The sequence below is a fragment of the Lissotriton vulgaris genome, chromosome 7 (assembly GCF_964263255.1).
Source record: "Lissotriton vulgaris chromosome 7, aLisVul1.2, whole genome shotgun sequence".
Lineage (NCBI taxonomy): Eukaryota > Metazoa > Chordata > Amphibia > Caudata > Salamandridae > Lissotriton > Lissotriton vulgaris.
In genome coordinates this window covers 1,662,987,096-1,663,008,772 of record NC_141695.1, presented here as the reverse complement: position 1 = coordinate 1,663,008,772, position 21,677 = coordinate 1,662,987,096, and the positions used below count along the sequence as shown (strand labels likewise).

Here is a 21,677-nt window from a genome sequence, read left to right as displayed (position 1 = left end):
GTAGTGACATTGCTTGCATTGGTCACCAGGAATTCTGTACCTGGCATGATCTGTCCAGGGTCCACAAAGTTAGGTGTCACCATTGTGACACTGGCACAAGTGTCCCTATAGGCCTGAGCCATTTTTCCATTAATGAAAGGTGTCTGGGACTTATGTCAGGGGACATATCCATATCCCCTGTACTGACAAGGACAGCCTGAGTGAGTGTACCAACTAAGTTGTCACACCCCTCAGAACCCAGGGTTAACCCTACTAAACCCTTAGGAGGTGCACTACCACTGCTGGCTGTACTAGGGGGCACAGGTGCCTTAGGGGCTGCAGTGGCAGGAGTCTGCCCTCCTCCTTTCTTGGTGCACTCACTAAACCAGTGAGTCTTACTTTTGCAGTATTGGCACCACCTTTTAGATTGGCCTTCTTTCTTCTTTTGGGGAGCCTGACCCCCACCCTCTTTGGGTTGTTGGGGACCTGTCGAAGACTTCTGGTCATTTTGTTCCCCCTTAGAATCTTTACCCTTCTGGTCTGCTTTCTTCTGACCACCTTGATTCTGGCCCTGGTTCTGTTTAACTCTTGTTCTAACCCATCTGTCTGTCTTCTTTCCCAATTCTTGGGGAGAGGTCAGATCTGAGTCAACAAGATGCTGATGCAACAACTGGTTCTGACAATTGTTTAAAATGTGTTCTCTCATCATCAAATTGTACAATCCTTTATAATCAGTAACCTTACTGCCCAGCAACCAGCCCTCAAAAGCCTTAGTGGCACAATCTACAAAGTCAGACCAATCTTGAGACTGAGTTTTCTGGGTATCCCTGAACAGCACCCTGTACTGCTCAGTGGTTAGGCCAAACCCTTCAACCAGTGTATTCTTCAAGACTTGGTAATTGTTAGCATCCTCTACCCTTGTGGTGAGGAGCTTGTCTCTTCCTTTACCTTCAAAGGAGAGCCACAAGATAGCTGCCCACTGACTCTGGGGAACACCTTGCACAGTGCAGGCCCTCTCCAAAGCAGTAATCCATTTGTGGATGCCATCCCCTTGTTTAAAGGGGGGCACTATCTTACCAAGGTGCTTTGTATCAAAACTCCTTTCCCTATTGCTAGGTACAATGCTGCCACCAGTGGGGACTACCCCACTTAACTGTTGCTCTCTAGCAAAGGCAAGCCTCTCTTTGGCCAGGGCAAGTTCTTCCCTTTCAATCCTCAGATTGGCTGCCCTTTCTTTAGCTTCATACACTCTCCTCTGAGGGGATGTCATCCCTCTTTGAGAAGAGTTGTGAGAGCCATTGGTTTGAAGGGATCTGCCAGAGCCTCTTGATAGAGATCTGGCTCATCCATTCCCAATGTTAAGCTGACCTGATAGTGGCCCTAGGGGTCCCCCAGTACCACTGTCATGTTTGCTTAAGTTGGACCTGGTTAGTCTAACGACTTCTACCTGTCCCTTGTCTGCCTCGTCCCCAGAGGGATCCTCATCCTCATCCTCCTCCCCATTTTCGTTCTCAATGGAGAGGTGGATTAGGTCAGGGTCTCCTCTGGTTCCCTCAAGGGGAGGCATGCCTCCTTCTGGATTAGAAGGGCTAAGAAGTCTCTCAGCCTTTCTGGCATCATAAGTCTCTAGGAGACCAATCAGAAAGGAGGTGGTGGGGTTAGCCCCTTGCTTAATCTTCCTAGAGGTACATACTTGTCGTAACTCATGGAAGCTAAGCACAGTATATCTTGAAGGGATGACCTGTGGAGGGTCAACTGACACAAGGGGAGACTCAGAGTTTCCTCCTTTGTCCGACATACTGTTTCTAGTGTGGTGTAAGTGATGCACCTACCTACACTATGTGTTTACCTACTGATCCCTTGCTAAGAGTTGCAGCCAAGGTGTGCTAAGCCTTGAGGAGCTGCAACAGCTGGTTCAGTAGAACTCAGAGTATTCTAAGCTTAGTTATATGTACTAACAGTACTTATGTGATCTTTCAACAAGATATTCTTAGGATACGTGTGGTAAAACAACAGCAAGCTCAAATCCCAACCGCTGCTCACCAATGTGGGTTGCTGGACTGATACATAGTGTTCACTAGAATAGTGAGCACTGCATATCAGGCCACCTTCTCACAGACTGTACAAGCGTGTAGGAAAGAATATAAATCTGTTATTGCCACACATGGACTTTTTAAGACAAGAGGCTTGGACTGAGATTCTTGATCCCGATACCTTGAAGTGCAGTTCTAGATTCTGGGCACTGGTAAAGAAACCTTTCCTGGTGCAGGATCCGGGGGATGGTCTGGAATGTTGCATAACTAAGGATGAGTGGGTAAACCACTTCAAAAAATTATATTCCTGCACATCGATGGAAAACCCCAATTTTCCCCCCTGCGATAGTGATAGCATTATCAGGTTTGAAAGAGGTGAGATTTTGGAGGGCATAGTCGGATTGACAGCTGGGAAAGCTCTGGGCCCTGATGGGATCCCCCCAGACTTGTATAGATCTGATCTTAGCTTCTGGGCACCCATTCTGGAGGCGGTCTTCAATGTGGCTGCAACAGCTGGTTGTCCACAATCATGGGGGGTCTCCACAATTGTTCCGGTCTTTAAGAAGGGGGACAGGGGTAGCCCACTCTGCTATAGGCCAATTTCATTAATAGATTCTATGGCCAAAATAGTAGGTAGAATACTACTGCAGAGACTGTCGGACTGGGCGTTGACAAATAACATCATGTCTATCGCTCAGTATGGCTTCTGCGGTGGACGTTCGACTATAACACAGTGCCTTAATCTCTTCTTAATTCTAAGCAAGTATACTGTAGCAAAGAGGGGTACAATCCACCTTGCCTTCATGGACTTGTCATCTGCTTTTGACTGTGTTAACAGGGGAAGGCTCTGGCAGTCCATGAGGAAAAAGGGTGTTGATAATGGGATTGTTAACTTCCTTGCTGATCTACACAGTAATACTAGTGCCAATGTAAGGTATTCTCAGGATCTGGGCGTAACTAGTAATTTTAATATCAGAAAGGGTGTGCGTCAAGGTTGCATCCTTGCCCCCTTTCTTTTTAACTTTTATATCAATGACCTAGATAGCGACCTGCAGAATATTCATGCTGACTGTCCTAGAGTTGGTAGGCGGGGTATTCCTGTTCTTCTATACGCAGATGATGCGGTTTTAATCTCTAGAACTAAGAGGGGACTCCAAACTTTACTTAATGCTTTTAAATTGTTTATGTCAGACAGAGACTTATTGATCAACAATTCTAAATCATTCATAATGCAAGTTGGCCAACAGCTGAGTAGAAACTTCTTGTTGAAGCTAGATGATGTAGTGATCCCTGTATCGAAATCATTCTTGTATCTTGGAGTTATTTTCGATAATAAACTTAGCTGGGGTCCACATCTTGTCAAGAAGAAAGGTGATTTGACTAGGGTGAACGCCTCCATTTTTAACTTTGCGGCTAAACTAGAGAAAAAACCTACCAGTGCCATGATGAAACTTTACAATGCGAAATCAGTGGCTACTGCTGCTTATGACAGTGAACTGTGGGGATATGTCAGGGGGAGCAGTTACAGACTGTTGAAAATTCCTTCATGAAGTGTCTATTGTGTGTCCCAGTTGGAACTTCTAACTTTGCAGTACATGAAGAGCTGGGGCACAATATTTAAGTGACTTCTTTTCCTTACGCCCACTAACATGTTGGCTAAATTTGTGGCTAAAAGAGGACATTCCACTGACTTATTTGATTATGAAAGACTTTTTATCTCAGGATAAGGCACCGGGCACCCCATGGTTAAAATACCTGAAATCTAGTTTCTCCAGGCTCGGACATTTGGATTTGTTTGAACATCCGAGCAGGATTGTCAAAGGGGATGTGGAGGTGATGAAATGCAAAGGGAAGGTGTGGAGCTTCAAAAACCAACTGTAAGAAAATCTGTTATGCTTAAAACATGTGAATAAATGGAGCCATATTTGACTGGCTCACTGTCCTCACACGAGAAATTCTTGCTAACTAGGTTTAGGTTAAATCTGTATCATTAGATTAGATCAAAAAGTGACATTTTTAATAAATTTGCAGCGCCCTGTGGCTGCGACGGAAAGTCTCCACAGGATATGCTGCATTTTATATTTTTATGTAGATTTTATGAATACCCACGCAAACGCTATCTGGTTGCTCTTTTAAAAAAACTCAATTTTAATCAGATCAGACTAGCCCTTATGTACCTACAACTTCTGCATAAGGACAGTATTCTTCAAGTTACTGAATTTTTAAAGCTATGTTTAAAACTGAGAAACTGTTTGGATTAGTGATGGTCCTTTTTGATGATTTATATCTCTCATGAACTTATTTATTGTACGTTATTAACTGACCCTTGTACTTTCTGTACTTTACCGTTTATTTTTTATATATTGAATTTTTTAACTGCTTTGTTGTGTATGCACTTTTATGGTTCACCATCACCTGGCATTCAAAGAGAAAGATTTATTAAAAAAAGTCCCCCGTATTATAAACACTGCAAAACCTGTACAAGACCTTGAAAACTAAAGGAAGAAAAGGTAGAAACAGCAATACACACAAACCATTTCTAACTCACTCCTCACTTTGTTTGATGATAAAGCGTAGCTACAAGTTCACTATGACGTGAAAAGCGCACCTGTCTGGTTGCAATGTATAATTCAAAAACTCTTCCCACATAGGCAACACTATAAAACCATACTTTACGAACTAAGCACTACAAATGGAGTAACAGTAAAAGGTTCAAATGTAAGGAAGGAAGACTCAGTCTTTCATCATTCTAAGGTTAGTAAGCTTCGCAATTGTAACACCTTCTATTTACATTTACTACTTCTAGGAACAGTGCTATATAGAAACAAATTTCTAATATTTATCATTAAGGAAAAATGTATGTCTAACACAGGGTTAAAAACAATGTTACACATCACTTTCCCTTTCATGTGGGTTTAAAATATTTTGTCTCTGAAATGGTCCTATGGATTCCCCAACTATTCAAAGGATCTGGCACCTGATCTTTTTGCAAACACAAGGATATGGGCTTCATTTGTCTTTATGAGGAGGGGTTCTCAGAATCCCATAAAAATGGCATTTTAAGTGCAAACCTAAATACTGTGGAATTTGTTGTACAGAAAGCAACAAATGTAATGCAGAATTTACTGTAGTCACCTATAAAATGACTATCCATTTTTAGATCTGTAAGTTACATCGGGTCCCTATGTTATACTCAAACAGCGTTATTTTGGGTAAATACTGAAGTCTTACAACATATTGCAGTCACCCCCTCCATCTCTGCTTGAGACTAATAGTTTATTGAACAGTGTCAGTCCACCAAACTCAAGTTGTTATATGACCAATGAAAAAATGGTCAGGCCTGTGATAATGTGCATTATCTCCTCATATGAACCCAAGGATCAACTGGGGTAATGACCCTTCAGGTTTGCGATTGGGGCACCCATGCTTGTACACTGACCCACAAAAATAAGTATGAGAAATTGGGTTACTGGTTTAACCCCTTGCCCGCAGCCGGAATTACGCTCCTGTGCGGCACTTTCCGATCGCTGGCGTGGTCATGACGGCCGGGAGCCGTCATCAGCACACTAGCACTGTGTGCCATGACGGCTCCCGGCCGTCATCAGCATTGACGGGGTTAAAGGGGTGAAGCCCTACTCAAACAGAACCAAAGTCTTAATCAGGGTGGAGTCCCAAGCAAACCCCAAATTAACCTGTGCGCAACCGTCTGCTATCTCGGCAAAAAACAGTCAGGTTTAACTTAGAGGCAATATGTAAAGAATTTATGCAGCATTTCAAAAAGTAATAAAGTGAAAACATAACACGAGAAAATTCCCACGCCATTGTAGAAAATTATAGAACACATTTTAATAAATACGGCCAAAACAAGAAAAATACAATCAGTGGAATTGGAGCTATGCAAGTTTAAAGATTTTAGTGAAAATAGCACCAAAAAGCACAAAGAGCCAACTGTGGTTATATGGACGCGCTAGACTGGGACTAAGTCACAAATTCAAGCCTACTATGAAGAAGGGCGGGCTGGCTACCGGGACCCAGTTTGGCCCGCTTAAATTCTGGTTGCAAAGAGATGCGGAGTCCCCTGTTTTGGATGCACCACCAGCAGAGGCAATGTGAGGCGCAGCAGTGGTTCTGAGGAGCTGTGAAGTGTGATGCGATGCCATTGAATGGCAATGAGTCCCGCAACAACGGTTCAGATGGGTTGCGTTGGGCGAGGCAATGTCCTTGCATGAAGTTGCATCACACCGTAGTGGTTCTGATGGGCTGTGTTGGGTCAGAAGATGTCCATGCTTCGGGGAAGTCCACGTAGCAGAGGGGTTGTATCGGCTCTGAAGGCAATGCATTGTGCAGCAGATGGAAAGTGCCGGTTTAACAGGAGATGTGCCTTGGAGGGGATGTGTCCGTTCTGTTGAAACCATTAATAAGCTGACATGGCACCTTCAGGCCTACTTCTGGGGGTCCTGGACTGGGATGGCACCACTTGAGAGGGAAGACTCACAGATGGTAGAGTCCAGATGCTGGGTTCAAGGTTGTTAGAAGTTTGTTCTGTTGCTTCTGATCAGGAGGCCGGTCAACTAGCCCCTGCAGTTACGCTGGCTGGGATCCTGGGTTTAGAGATGCAGATCTACTCTCTCTCATCCAGGCGAGAGGGCAGCAGGTCAGCACGGTGGGTCAGTCGATTCACCAGCATTCTTTATTTTAGCGCCTTAAGCAGTCTACTGAGTGCCCATCCAGGCCTATTCACAGTAACTCCATACGTCACAGGTGAAACGAAACAGAGTAGGCTCATCCCATTATGCTACCAATGCATTTCTAGCCTCATGGGCTCTTCGTCAGGGGTTTCTATAAGATACAAAAAACAATGCAACTAGTTGTTCCCCGCTGACCTTTATAATTAACGTATAATCATAAAAAAGCAATCATAATACGTGCGATGTGCAGTTAGGATTGGGTAGAAGCAGATGATGAGGTGGTTAAATTCTAACGGCTTGAACGGGCTACTTGACAGAATGGGGAAGGAGGATGAGGAGGTTAGGCCGCCTGCTGCGGTTCCGTCAAGGTATTCCATAATTATTCCGTATGAAGGGGCACCGTAATGTGGAAAGTGGGTAGGGAGTTACCGTGGGGGAGTATTCTACTTGATTAAAAATGGGATTTGTTTATTAAACATTGGGAATGACATTTTGGCTTTATTAGTTTGTTTCAAGGGAGTTTAGTAAGAGAGGGCACGTGTGGTTGGACAGGGAAGGGAGGGGACTGTTTGCTGTTTGTTTAGTCAGACGGGATGCAGGAATGAACTGGAGGCGGTAGGCGTGGGCACATCGCACGTATTATGATTGCTTTTTTATGGTTATACGTTAATTATAAAGCTCAGCGGGGAACAACTAGTTGAATTGTTTTTTGTTTCTTATCGAAACCCCTGGCGAAGAGCCCATGAGGCTCGAAATGCATTGACAGCATAACGGGATGAGCCTACTCTGTTTCGTTTCACCTGTGATGTTTGGAGTTACTGTGAAAAGGCCCGGATGGGCACTCAGTAGACTGCTTAAGACGCTAAAATAACCAATGTAGGTGAAAGGACGTTGTCTCTGCTGTGTTTTGAAGCTTGAAAAATGTCTTTAAAAAAAACATTGATTAAGGTGAATGTCTCAGGATTACATTGGATTACTTGGATTATGTTGAAGAAATGAATAAAAAAGTAGGGGGAAGGGTCCCCACGTTTGTAGTGCAGCAGGTGAGCGCGAATCAGCGCCACCGCTTATATTGTTTATACAATGCTCTGGCTTGGGATGGTACACAGCACCTGTCTCGCACGCATTAAAGGACGACAGAAAAATAGATAAATAAAAAGTTTGAAGTATATCATAAGGGAAGGAGTGCATTCTCTACCAAATTCATTCGAATTTCAAAATCTGGCATTTTCGGAATTGTGATTAGAAATCTGCGTTTACTTTTAAAGGGGGCTTTTAATTACATTTCCAAAGACATCAAACTCGGAAATTCCTTCCTGTTCCCAATTAAAATTTATCACTTATCAACGCTAGCTGTTTCAACCTGAAATTTTTTGCGTTTTAAATGTAATAAGGGAACTTAATGATATCCTATGGGAGAGGAAGGCCTTGCAGTAGTGACAAACTAATTTAAGAGATTTTGTCACTACCAGGACATGTAAAGCTTAATAGAACATGTCCAGCTTTTTAAATACACTGACCTTGCCCTTTGGGCTGTTCAGGGCCAACCCTGGTGGTGAAGTATATGGATTAAAAAGGAAGGTTTAGGCTTGGCAAAAGGTTTATTTTGTTGCAATGGCAGTTTAAAATCACATACACAGGCTTCAATGGCAGACCTGAGACATATTTAAAGGGCTACTTATGTAGGCAGCACAAGCAGTGCTGCAGGGACACTGCTAGCATTTCATTTACAGGTCTTGGGCACACGCACTACCATTTTACCAGGCACGTACAAACAAATTAAAAATAGACCAATTGGGTATAAGTCAATTCTACCATGTTTTAAGGAGAGAACACAAGCACTTTAGCACTGGTTAGCAGTGGAAAAGTACACAGAGTCTAAAATCCAACAATAACAGTTTCGGAAACAGGAGGGTGAAGTCAAAAAAATTTGGGGATGACCCTCCAGAAAAGGCCAAGTCCAACAAAAACGAAAAACAATCTGCTGTTTGCTGACTGGTTCAACGGTGCTGCACTATGTAGAGACTGCAGTAACTGGTAGGTATATGCCAAATGATCCTTGAACTGGGGCAGGGTTTGCTTGTATGGTTGCTGTTAAGGTACACATATGGTTTTGCAAATGCTTCAGCTCAGTCAGGTCTTCATAAAAAATATTTGCACTTTCTCTGTTTACTATCCATTGGGACTGCTGTGGACTGTAATGGTTTAGATGTTCTGATCTCCATCTCCTTATTGTGGCTGGAACTGAAGGATCCCACATGATCATATAAGTTTTCCCTTCTTCCAATTCCAAATGATACTGCTCATCACAACAGGTTTTTCTAGCAGCATTGGTATTATTAATATGCCTTTAGTTGCCAATGCAGCAAAAAGTGAGCTTGTGACACGAGGGCTCACTTTGTGGTCTCTCGTTTCATTTCCTGCTGTTGTTGATTTGTCAATTTCTGAACAGTGCAGTCACTGAAAAAAGTTGTATAACCACACAGTTTTTTGGTCGTCCACCACAACAATATTTTGGTCACGTGCTAAAACCATGCAGCTTTACCACATGTACAAACATTGATAATATGGTGGTTGTGAAACTCCCTTAATCAGTCTATGGCATGGAGTAGGTGCAAAAATAATTCTACCATTTTGCACAAACATAGGCTAATTTTGTGATACTCTAAATGAGGCCCAAGTAATTTAGTAACATTATCCAGCAGTTACAACCTCTGCCGCACACTAGCAAGATGGCTAAATGCCCTTTATATGGTAATGGAAACAAACTGTGATGGAAATGAACCTTGTACCATTATGGGAGAAAGTCTTGGTGTTTTCTAATGAAAATGGGACACTGCATGGTGACAGAATAGGATGGTAGACCTTTTGGGTTCCCGGTATTGAGAAAGCTTCCTGCCATAGGGTACTTTAACTGGCATGTAGCCAGAACTGTATGTTAATCCACATGATGATGCATCAGAACTTTGGGCTACCTAGTGTGCTGACAGGCTACAAGTGCTTGTTTACTCCATATGGTACTAGCATAAGGGCGGCACTCTAATCTCTATTAGGAGATACACAAATCCTTGGGCTTCTCAATCTGGAAATAGGAAAATGTCTTGACCAAGTCTTTGAGCATTTTTGTAAAAATAGTGCATACAGTGAACAGAGTTACTGCTTAGGTTTCCTGCCAAATTCAGGTTGTGTGTGAGTGTTTATGCTGAGTGCAGTGGGAATTTCTCGCAGAGGCTGTAAGCACATCATAAATGTGTGCAGACTACATGCACATTCAATTGTTCACCTCTCTGAAGAGCGTGCATAGCGACGTTCACATATGTACCAACCATATTTGTGATTCTATGGTAAAATGTGTGAAGCAATGCTCCACTGTGGAAATATTCACAGCACCAAAGGAAAAGAAAATGCATCCTTAAAGGTGTGGGGGTGGGTTACATGTGTGGGAGAGATGGTGAAGTGGAAGAGATAAAAGGACATGTGTGCAGGAGAAAGAGAACATGGTGCTGGAGAGGAAAGAGAAGGCTTGTTTGATATATAGATGGAGGATTTCAGAGAGATGGAGGGGAGAAATAGTAAGTTAGTGTCTAATTGTATGAGAGTCTGCAGAGGAAAGTAAAGGTGAGAAAGGAGAGATTTATACACTGAAGACCACTACCCTTTCCACAGACCTTGGTAATCATTAATTCAAACTCTCACATTTACAAATCTACTTATGCAGACAAAAATTATTGTTGTTGACAATTGATTTGATACTGCTAACAGGCACTGGGAACGCTAATAGGTCTGCGCATGCCACTTGCAGGATATGGTTCTGGTCCTGGAAGTTCAGCAGTCTGGCCACTATTGGTCCAGTTAGCCTGTCAGTACTCTATGTGTAAATATTGTTTAACCCTTGCCTCCCAGTACTGTCAACAAAAACAGTTCCATACAGGGGCCCTCTGCACTCTCTAGGACCCCCCACCAGCTGTAAGTTATTACTTCAGGACCAACACTCTGCATCTTCCACCCTCTCAATCAGCTGTTTGATGGTCGTCTGCATAGAATAATTCTTTTTATCACTGTCTACAAACATGAGCCCTACTTAGGACAGTGTGGATTTAGTCTACCCTACACTGTCAGCAGGTTTCCTATGATCGGTTCGCAGGAGCCCCTGGTCGAGCACCACAGCATCAATCTTAGATTCCAGTGCTGCTTTGGTATCTCTTATAGCTGCCAGAATCACTGCTGTCTGAGTTTCTAGTACCTGATCAGTCTCTGCAGATCCCTGACTGTGCAACTTCACTCTCTGATTGGGGGAATCTGTTGGTAGTCACGCCCTGTGGAGAGAGATGCAACCACCCTCACAGGTATGAGCACCCCACGCTCGCCGTCTATGCTACTCTGTCCTCTAGTTCTGTGCCTCCGCTGCTGCTCTCCATGTGGCAACAGCAGCTCAGAGGTACTCGGCTGGGCATCCTCACCCTGGGCTGAGGATGCCATAGCTCTCTGGGGTGCCCGTCAGCTATACCCCGCCCTGTTGTGGAGCTGGCTGTGAGTCCTAGATAGCTACAACATGGGTGGACCTCTCTGTTCCCTTTCCGGCTGGGGCCCACGTCGCCTTATTGCTGCCCTGGTTGCTGATGGCCCCCACTGGAGGCCAAAATGTCTCTTTGACCTCCCTGCCGGTGGGCCGCTCTGGCTTGGTCACTAGCAACCAGCGGTGGCAGCTATCTTGCCAAGTCTCACGGACTGCCACCTTCAGTGTCTGAGTGAAGCATGCGCCGCTCTGTGTGGCCTCGAGTTTTTGGCGGCCGCCTCTCTGGGAACGCCTAGGGCCCCCTCATTATGCCTCTGTCCTCAGCCATCGGGTCGGGCAGGAAAACAGAGTTCTCTGTGGGGCTGAGCGCTGGAGCAACAGGCTTCTGTATCTTGACTCCTTTGGCACCAGGCCACACACCCCAAGGGCTGGCATGCTTACAGGGAGTTGGGAGTTTTTCATACCAAAGAGTAAATTGGTCATCCTTTTTCCTATCTTCTTTCTTTCATGCACTTTTCTTTCCCTTTTCTTGGAGTGTAACTTATGCACTCTGTGGTCAGAAATCTTAAGAATCTCCAGCAGAGATCACCGCCCAAGGAGGAAGGAAACCGCAACTTGCACTATGTCTTTGCTGGAGGAAAGCTAATATCTTTGATATAGAAACTAAATCGATGTCCTTTCATGAGACTTGAGGGTTCTGAGAAAAAAAACTAGCCATCGTCACAGTCCCACCCACCAATGTCTGGATGGTAGCAGTAATTTTTGACAGTGTTTTAAAAGACTTCACTTGTTAGCTATGGAAAAGTGATCAGAGCTTTTACAGGCATTCTTGACACTAATTGAAGGTTTGCAAATTGACTGTCAAAATCTGTCCTGGGGGTTTGTGTACGTCCTGCAATTTTATGGATGTTCACATTGATCACAGATTGCCTTACATGGATATGAAACAACCAAACTCCTTCCTCGAACCCTAAACATAATGTCTGATGATCTACGGTAGTTGCAAATTTGGCAAAATCATAAGTTCAAATCAAATTAAGATAGTAAATATCTGCAGGTCCCTTTTCTGTAAATAAATCAGGATTTGATATATACTCCAAGAGATAGTACTTTATGCGTACTTATGTTAAGCTTGGGCATATAGAAATTGTAGTTAGTTCATCTGAAAAGAAAATGCTTTTTGTAACTACTGTTTGTTATAGGATACAGAAGATCCCTTGGGGGCTTTCCTTTAAAAAACAATTCTGAGGATGGATGAAAAAGAGCCTTGAGGCCTCCCATACCTAGCAAGAACCAAAGAAGCTAGTCCTTCACCTGGCAAAAAGTCATGTAACATGATGTGGATCAGAAAAAGGGGTCTGGAAGAATTGCAGATCTGAAAACCAGCCCCAAGAAGAAGTTGGTGACTAACACTGTAAGAGAAATAAAAATGAAATTGAAAGGATTTAAATATGATGACCTAAAATAACATGCTGAAAACAAATTCTCCAGAGAAGATTCCCTTCCAATGTATATTGTGAAATAAAGAGGACTGAGCAATAGAAGGGAGAACAACCCACATTCAGGCTTTTTTTTACCTTGCTTTCTAAGAAATTTAAGTTATATGGCAGCTTCTCCAGTTCTGTCCATTTGTAGTATGTAACAAATTAAGGGCTTAACAATCATTTAAACAAGTCGGAATTTGTACAGGTAAAGTGCTACTGGCTGCATAGTGTCTTGTAAAACATACACATAGATTTGCAAGTTAAACTCTACACCCATTAGCTCCAGACAAAGCGTTCAAATTATTTTATATTACTCTATCTCTTCTGCAGGTTCTTGATGGCTTGATTATTAGTCTGCGCCCTCCCGGCCTGTTGAGCTCTTGGCGGGGTCATTTGAAGAACATTTCTCACGTGGAATATGTCGACAAACATAAGCTGATAGTCACTGCTAGCTACGACTGCAACATCAGACTCTGGAGGCTGTCAGGAAGCTGCTTAGGTTTGTAAATTCTATGTTTAGTCTAAAATATGGATTCCATTGTTTTGGGTTTTGGATGATCACTTAGTTGTGGGCTCTAGGACTATAGTTATTCCAAGAGATCAGTGCAGGAAGAAAAAAAACATAATCTGGTAGTCATTTGTTTCTAAGTAGTCTAGCATTGCTCTTGCGTGTCAATAATAGGTACCAGGTGCTTCCACAATGACAGAGTGGAGCCATAAATAAATGCCACCCTTGTGCACTCATATCAGTTCTTTCCACTGTCTTAGACACAAATCCAGAGCTCCACTCCCAACTTTGTTGGTCTCCCGACAAATTCACAGTTTATCGCAAGCAGTGTGCAAGGGACATTGTCTCCTCTGAAAATCTTAGTAATAAAGCTGTGCCACAACTACAAGAAGCTGTTCTCTTCACAGGCCAACATGAGGTGGCTTTTGGTGTTTGGGCTCCAGGCATGAGTCAAAGTTGTGTATTAAATGTGCCCTCAGGCAACCGAAGGTGATCCTGGGGCAGGATGAGAAATTTGTTGCCAAATTTAAGAAGAGGTCACAGTTATCACTTAAGTCCTTCTCCAGGCCGCATGGTTGCTCACACTCTCATTCACAGAGCAAGTCTTGCAGAAATTCTTGTTCCAATACTTCAAGTTAGTAAAATCGAAAATGTTCCATAAGTGCAAGAAGGCTAAGTGAGACTTGACCCCATGCCGCAGCTCAAACTCGGGCAAGAAGGCATTAGTCAAAAAATGACAGCCATCAAGCATCTTCAGAATTCAAACGGTCCCACAACTGGTTCGAGAGTGCCCAGAATTCCCCACGCTGTTGTCAACCTCATGCTGTCTTTTTTCAGATGCTTTCCAATCTCTAATGTCCTCCTTTGGGGCTTATAAGGCCACAAGGGGCACCAGTTGTACTTCGCTGGTGGTCCCTTTCTCAGCGCCAACTGACCCTGGGTCCATTGGGACTCCAGTCCCAGGATCCATGTCAGTTCTTTCCATGCTGGTGCCGACTCTTCTGGCAACAGCTTAGGAGCCAACTCCGATGTCTGTCTCTGACCCCCCAACCGACATTGACTTGCTCCGTGCTAAGCCTCAGTATGAGCTTACAAGAGTAGAAACACTCAATCCGCAGGCAGACTATAGTCCTTGGCCTCTGCCTCAACACCAGTATTATCAGAGATTAGAAGCCTTAATTGGTTCCGACTCTGACACCTGCTCTCCCTTCAACAAACTGATGATGACCTATACCTTGATATACATAATGCCATTGTTCTGGATAGGGCCCTACAGACTGAGCTAAACTCTCCACCCAGGCTACAGGGGGAAGAAAGTGTCTCTTTCGTGGTAGTTGTGCGAAGGGTAGTGGAACTCTCGACTTACAGTTATCTACATTTGAAACTAAAGCAAACTTAATAACTTAGATACTTTAACCAGGTCCTACCTCCTCCGGTCGACTGTTGCCATTCAAGGAGACTCTCATAGATACTCTCACTCTACTTGTTTCCAGGCGACATAGTCCAGCCCAGGTGATTCTGATTTTCCAATAAGACATTCTGCACCTGAAAGCCTGGTGGTAAAGACGTTGATAAGTAAGGTCACTTCTAATAATTTTCCAACCATATTGTATTGCTGCCTTCAATAAGAGAATGCCATCAGCTATACTGCCCCGGGGCAGTAGCCACCAATCGCCCCCCCCTCCCGGGGGCGGAAAGCCCACTAAACGCCAAATATTGTTTTTTTAGGGTGGGGCTGCAGAAACAGGCACGCCAAGGCCCCCCCCTACAAGAATGACAGTCTTTCTGCCCCCAGGGAGGCACATGGGAGCCCTAGCACCCAATCTGGCTCCCCCGGGGGGGGGGGCAGAAATACCCACTAGAAACCAGGGATTTTTTGTTTTGTTCGAGTAGGGGTAGAGCCTGCCCAAAATGGGCATGAAAATACCCCCACCCCACCCCCAGAGAAATACCAGTCTTTCTGCCCCCCGGAAGGGATGATGGGGGCAGTGATTCTGATGTGCTCCCTGCGGGGCATAAAGCGCACTAGGCGCTAGCAATTACGCAGGCTTTTTTTATGCGTGGGAGCTGCCCAAAATGGTCATACCAATGCCCCCACCCCCATAAAAAATAGCCACAGTCTTTCTGTCCCCCTTTGGGGTATATCGGGGTGAACGCCCCTTCCCCGATTCCCCCCCAGGGCGGCAGAAAGCCCACTAGGCTCCGAATCTTTTTTAGCGATGTGCCTACCTGTGGATTTTGGGTCTTAGCACAGCTGGTACGTAGGGAAACCTAGCAAACCTGTACATTTTTTAAAATCCAGGATTCGGTGACTTGTCTGGCTCTCACCAGGCTCTGCTACCCAGAATCCCTTGCAAACCTCAAACTTTTAAAAAAAAAACACATTTTCCTCACAATTATGTTGCCGGAAAGTTCTGGAATCTGCGTGGATCCACATATTTCCTTCTACACAGCATTCCCCCACGTACCCACGACAAGCAAGGGCCCAAAACGTACTGAGGCGACGTTTGCAAGGGGGGTCACCTGGGTTTTTGGCCCCGTGCTCGGTGGTCAGCTAGGGAAAACTACAAAACCCACACATTTCTGAAAACTAGACACCCAGGGGATTCCAGGGAGGTATGGCTTGCGTGAATCCCCCAACGTCCTTACTCAGAATCCCCTGAACACCTCACATTTAGCTGAAAAAAAGTCAAAGGTTCAGGCCAAACGCGATGAAGCGCGGGTCGGATACAGTCCCAGATTAGTCCAGCTGAACTTTTACCATCTCAGGTTTGGGGCCAAGAATCCCATTTACATTGGAGAGGGTCTTGAGGAGCAAGGAGAGCTTTGTGGGTGGCGTGGCGCAAGAAGCAGGTCGGCCGTCGCAGGCGGACTAGCGGGTTGTCCTCTGTGTGCAATCGATGCTGCTTTGCAAAGGCATGGGTTGGCGGCAGCTCATGCTTATTTTCTGTGCAAGCGATGCAGTTCTGGTGTTAACAGGCCTGTTTGCAGTTGCAAACAGCCCAAAAGCTTGAATTTTAGGGCTTCAGAGTCACACCAAGGGTCCAGGACCTGAAAAGGCACTACTGGGGGGGTTACAAACTCCCTGCAAAGTGCATGGAGCCCCCCTCCCTCGTCTACCACCTAGCCCTTTTGCTGAGGGGGCCCCTGGAACTCGGGCCCCCCACCCTCATACTGCGGGGGGTGCGAGGCTTATGTTACGCCACTGCAGTAGAACCAAAGTTATGATTTTCTAAAGAATGAACAGCTATATAGCGTGTAAATGCATAAAGCGCCAAAAAAACCTCCTTACCTATCAATCCACAGGGTTATTGGTCTGGCAGATGGCCGCTAAAAGGGAGCTCTAGTGAGGAGCTCCGGGGCTAGGGATCTCCAAACTGGATTAAATCCCCGAACAACCCCAAATTGCGACTCAGGACCAAGCGGAACCAATCCTAGCTGATCGGAACAAACAGAAAGCGTAAAGGAACACAGGAGACGCAAAAGACGCTGGAGAGAATCCTGTACCTGGTCGGTGGACAAGGCTGCCTCCTCTCTTCGGACTCCTCGGATGGCGGACCCCTCGTGATGCAAACAACCCGATGTGGAGCAGTCGTGAAGGACCCACAGCTGACATTTATTTGCTATACGAGGTGAGCCAGCGGACCTGGGGACTCGGAGGACTTATCGGCGGCAGCTCCGGTGCCTGTGGACACAGGCGGGACGTCGTGGAAAGGGACCTCGGCGACCGAAGGGAGAGGTACGTCCATCCTCGCCCCCGACGCGGCCCCACCAGCTCGCAAAGGAGAAAAACGAGGGACAGTGGAGACGAAGGGGGAATGGGAAGCGCCGCGCCTGTCCTTAAAATGGCGGCCGCATCAGACACATTCACTCACTAGATCCAAAAGGAAGCTGCCGTTCACCAACCCAGGGGCATAGATGGCGAAAGAGGACTGGCGCCTCAAAAAAGGAAGGAAGACATCCCAGACCCCCCCTAACCGACGAGTAAAAGTGAAAAGGGACAAGCAAGTCCAGGAGTGGAAAGAGAGAAGGGATGATGAACAGTGAAAAGGGACCAAACAATTTCAGAAGGGGAAAGAGAGAAAGCCTTCTCAGGAGATCATCAGGGACAGATTCGGCTGACATCTTGCACTGATTAACTCATCACAGACAACCCTTTTCACAACTAGAGATAGATAATTAATTAATTACTGTTGATGGCACCACAACTACAAAGGTTAATTAGAATATGTTAACATAATTATCTAGGATTAATTAGAGGATACCCACTACAGTGAAACTATACCTATCACTACGAAACAGTAGATTTGGAATCACTTCAACCTCTATATCTTCCACGATTACAAAGTATAATAAGAGGAAACCACATTACAAAGAAAACTATACCTACCACCGTGAAACAGTAGTACTGGAGTTACTTAGATTTCGAGATCTTCCACGATATATTAGCAGGGAACGACTCAGAACAAATAGACAAAGGAAATGGATAGAAGATACCGAGGGTCGACTGGATCTAATGCAAAGAGTATAGAATATCCTTCTACGCTATCCAAAAATGCTGCCAAAAAATTCAAACATAATACCCTGAGAAAAAATCCGGACACTTTGTTCGCTGACCCATATTTCGATAGAGTTAAAGGCGTCATGATGAATGACCTGATATTCTACACAGACAAAACAGCGAAATGGCGCAATGCCCTTACAAAAATGCTGTTCACAAAAGCTATAAAAAACATATCACATGGCACAAAAATAACGACTTCACTAACTAAAAGATGTAATACAGAATTATGCATTACTATGTATAAAACAGGAATAGTGCTGATACAAGCAGCTAACAGAGAACTCGAGAAATTTGAGATAACTTTCCAAACCTTAAAGGAATCCATAGAAGGTCCAAGCTACCAACGACACACAACCCCACCAACCCCTGACAACAACGTCCCGATCACTAGAGACACCAATCAAACGGACGGCCAGAACAATCAAACCGCTAACTCCGGAGATTTAACTGAACTTGCAATGGCAATACCGGAGAATGTGATAGAAAGGATAGCAAAGTCTACTAACCTTGGAAACAAAGAGAAGAACCTGACCCCAAGGGAAGATCCGATGGCACTATCTGAAGATGCCACTTCGCTTGAAGAGGGTACCTCAGCTCCAAGCGAATCCCCCTATGAAGATAACCACGTAATGAACAAGGCAGAGGGTAGCCACCTTCCTCAACCTCACGTGAATGCGAAACTTGAGTCCCATAGATCCCTACCCACAATTACACCCCCAACATCACACAACATAGGGAACAATGGGGACACCTCTAATAGAGTCAGGAATGACAATGAAAGGAAGGATAAAAAAGAAAGATCTGTGGCAATGAGAACAGATCAATCATGGAGAAAAGCAAAATGCAGAACCCAGACAGTCAGGTCTATTCCACATAAGAAATCATCCCGAACTGAGAAAGAAGTCAAGGAGCTCCAGAAACTAGTAGGCAACCTGGCACAAGTCTCGATGAAAGTCTCACAGACAATTGGAAAAATTTGGGAGATGACAATAAGTACGCACACTAAAGTCTCACACATCCAAAATCTTGTACTCAGGCCCAACAGACCAAACAAGACCAATCCCTTGTCAAATGAAGAAGCCTTGGCCTTACTCCAATCTTATGAACAACCAGCCCGGGGAAGAGAGGAGAATATCAAAATAGTACCTATTGACTCTAATAGAACGTCCAGAAAGAATGACAGGAAAGCAATCCACCACAACTTACGACATATCCAGGTAACCACAACCGAATCCGATAATGGAAACCTCTCTAACTCACTGAAACCCCTAAATTGCCTACTACTTAACTGTCGTTCGGCAACTAAACATGCATCAGACATAGCTGCTCTCATCATTAACAAGGAAATCGACCTGGCCATCCTCACGGAAACATGGCTCAGTGAATCATCATCTCCTAACATCGATCTCTTAGTACCACCACAATATAACATCGTTAGGTTAGACAGACCAAGGAAAGTGGGAGGAGGTATAGCTTGCATTCACCGGTCAGAGATCGAAGTCAGTCAATTCCAATCTGACCCCCTAGAATCTTGTGAATACCTTGGTCTTAATATAAGATCAACAAATAATCAAAGATGCAATATGCATGCGTTCTACCACCCACCTGGAGATAACGCAAAGTTCACAGAGCAACTAATAGAGATCATAACGGCCAATACTAACTCGGATGCCAACAATATATTCCTAGGCGACTTTAACCTCCACTGGGACGACGGCAATGACAAACTGGTTAACTCGCTTAAAGACTTCCTCATTGAGCTAAACCTTACACAAGCATGCACCCAACCCACTCACTCACAAGGAGCGACCTTAGACTGGATTATTTCAAGAAATAAAGAGGCATCAATCCTCGCTATAGTCCCGTGTGATTGGTCGGACCATCACGCTATAACATTCGCGATACCTACAATGAAAAAGGGCAGGACCATACAACCCCGCAAGTTCAAAAAACTGATCCGAGATACAAAAGAGGCCAATATTGAACTATTGGTTGAAAGATGCGAGAAAGACCTGAAGCCACCTAACAACAGACAGAATGTTAATGAGTTGACGGATCACTACATAACCTCAATAGGAAACATCGTCAATGACACCATGCCACAAAAAATGAAAAGAGTCTCAGAGAAGCCAAAAAATCCTTGGTTTAGTGAGTCACTGAACGAAGACAGGCGCAAACTGAGAATGGCCGAAAGGAAATGGAGGCAACATCCCTCCTCTCCCGAGCTGAAAGCCCTCAGAAAAACCAGAAATCAATATAACAAAAAGATAATCAATTCCAAAAAGAATTTATAAGAGCTGAACTGGACAATGCCATAAACAGACCACGAAAACTCTTTGAGATTCTAAAACAACAGTCAAATAAACTAGCCAAAACGGTTCAAGAGAACTCAAAAACTCCCATATGTTGCGAAGAATTCTCCACATTTTTCATGGAGAAAACCAAACTGCTTGAAGCTGAGCTCACAAGTGCCGCGGTTAACCTCCTGACCCTTCCTTCACCTAATAATGAGGCCAATGTGACAACAGAGGGTCTCCAAACAAAAAATAAGGCAAATTGGACACATTTGAATTATACGACCAGGAAAAGATCGCCAAAACGCTAGCGGAACTCAGACCGAACAACCATTACCAAGACCCTCTACCGGCAAAGTGCGTAAGAGAAATCAGCCACACTCTAGTTCCGATCTGGACCGAGATAATAAATGCTTCACTGGGACAAGGGACCCTCCGTGACTGCCTAAAAACAGGTCAGGTTGTGCCCATCATCAAAAAACCGACAGCGGATGCAACAGACCCGAATAACTACAGACCAGTGACCAACATCCCTTTACTGGCCAAACTTATTGAGAAATGCGTGCAGGGCCAACTGAGTCAACACATTGCTAAGTTCTCATTACTAGATGATTGCCAATCTGGATTCAGAACAGGGCATAGTACTGAAACTGCGATCCTGCATACTGTTGATGACGCCTTACAAGCCCTAGATCGAAATCAAGCTTGCCTACTGATTCTCCTAGACCTGTCATCAGCATTTGACACGGTAAATCACGAAATGCTAATGACCAGGCTACAAGACAGGATGGGTTTTTCCGGAAACGTGCTGAAATGGTTCAATTCTTTCCTGCAGAATAGGACTCAACGATTCCTGGTCAACCAAGCAATCTCTTCACCGCGCCCTAACGCAATCGGGGTCCCACAAGGTTCAACGTTATCCCCTGACCTATTCAACTTGTACGTGGAACCTCTCACGGAGATTCTTCGAAAATCACAGATATCCTATCACATGTATGCAGATGACACGCAAATATACATAAAGATCGCCTCCCTTGATGACATTGACCTAATGAACGAGACACTAAAGAGAGCTCTGCAATGGTTAACCACTAACCATCTAAAACTAAATGCCCATAAAACAGAATTCCTACTAATTTCACCGACAAGGAGCCTACCCAAGGTAAAGGAATGGACTAAACTGGTGACCGCGCTGAATTGCACCCCGACCCTAGTTAATTCAGCTAAATCACTAGGAATTACGTTAGATGAGAACCTGGACATGAAAGACCACATTAACTCAATGGCCAAGAGCGCCCGTTTCCACTTGAACTATTTAAGAAAACTGAAACCGTTTATCTCCGAGGCGGATCTAAAACTGGCTATCCAATCCCTAGTTATCTCGAGGATCGAATACGGCTGCACCACGTTAGCTGGCCTACCGAAAACATCCACAGCACCACTAAAAGCCTGTCTCAACGCAGCAGCAAGACTCATCAAGGGATCGAAGAAATTCGATCACATATCTCCTCACCTGAAAGCACTAAACTGGCTACCTTACGAGGCCAGAATTCAAATGAAGATGGCTTGTATAACCCACAAAGCGGTTCACTTCAACATGCCGAGATACCT

At 44.6% G+C, this 21,677-nt stretch overlaps 1 protein-coding gene across 1 annotated transcript in view; it reads left to right on the top strand.

Moving 5' to 3' along the window:
- Window positions 1–21,677, top strand: part of EFCAB8 (EF-hand calcium binding domain 8) — a 1,673,324-nt gene that overhangs the window by 1,459,019 nt on the left and 192,628 nt on the right. The window contains exon 19 of the mRNA XM_086932659.1: window positions 13,031–13,199. Within this exon, the coding sequence (XP_086788785.1) occupies window positions 13,031–13,199 (169 nt within the window). The remainder of the gene's footprint in view (window positions 1–13,030; window positions 13,200–21,677) is intronic.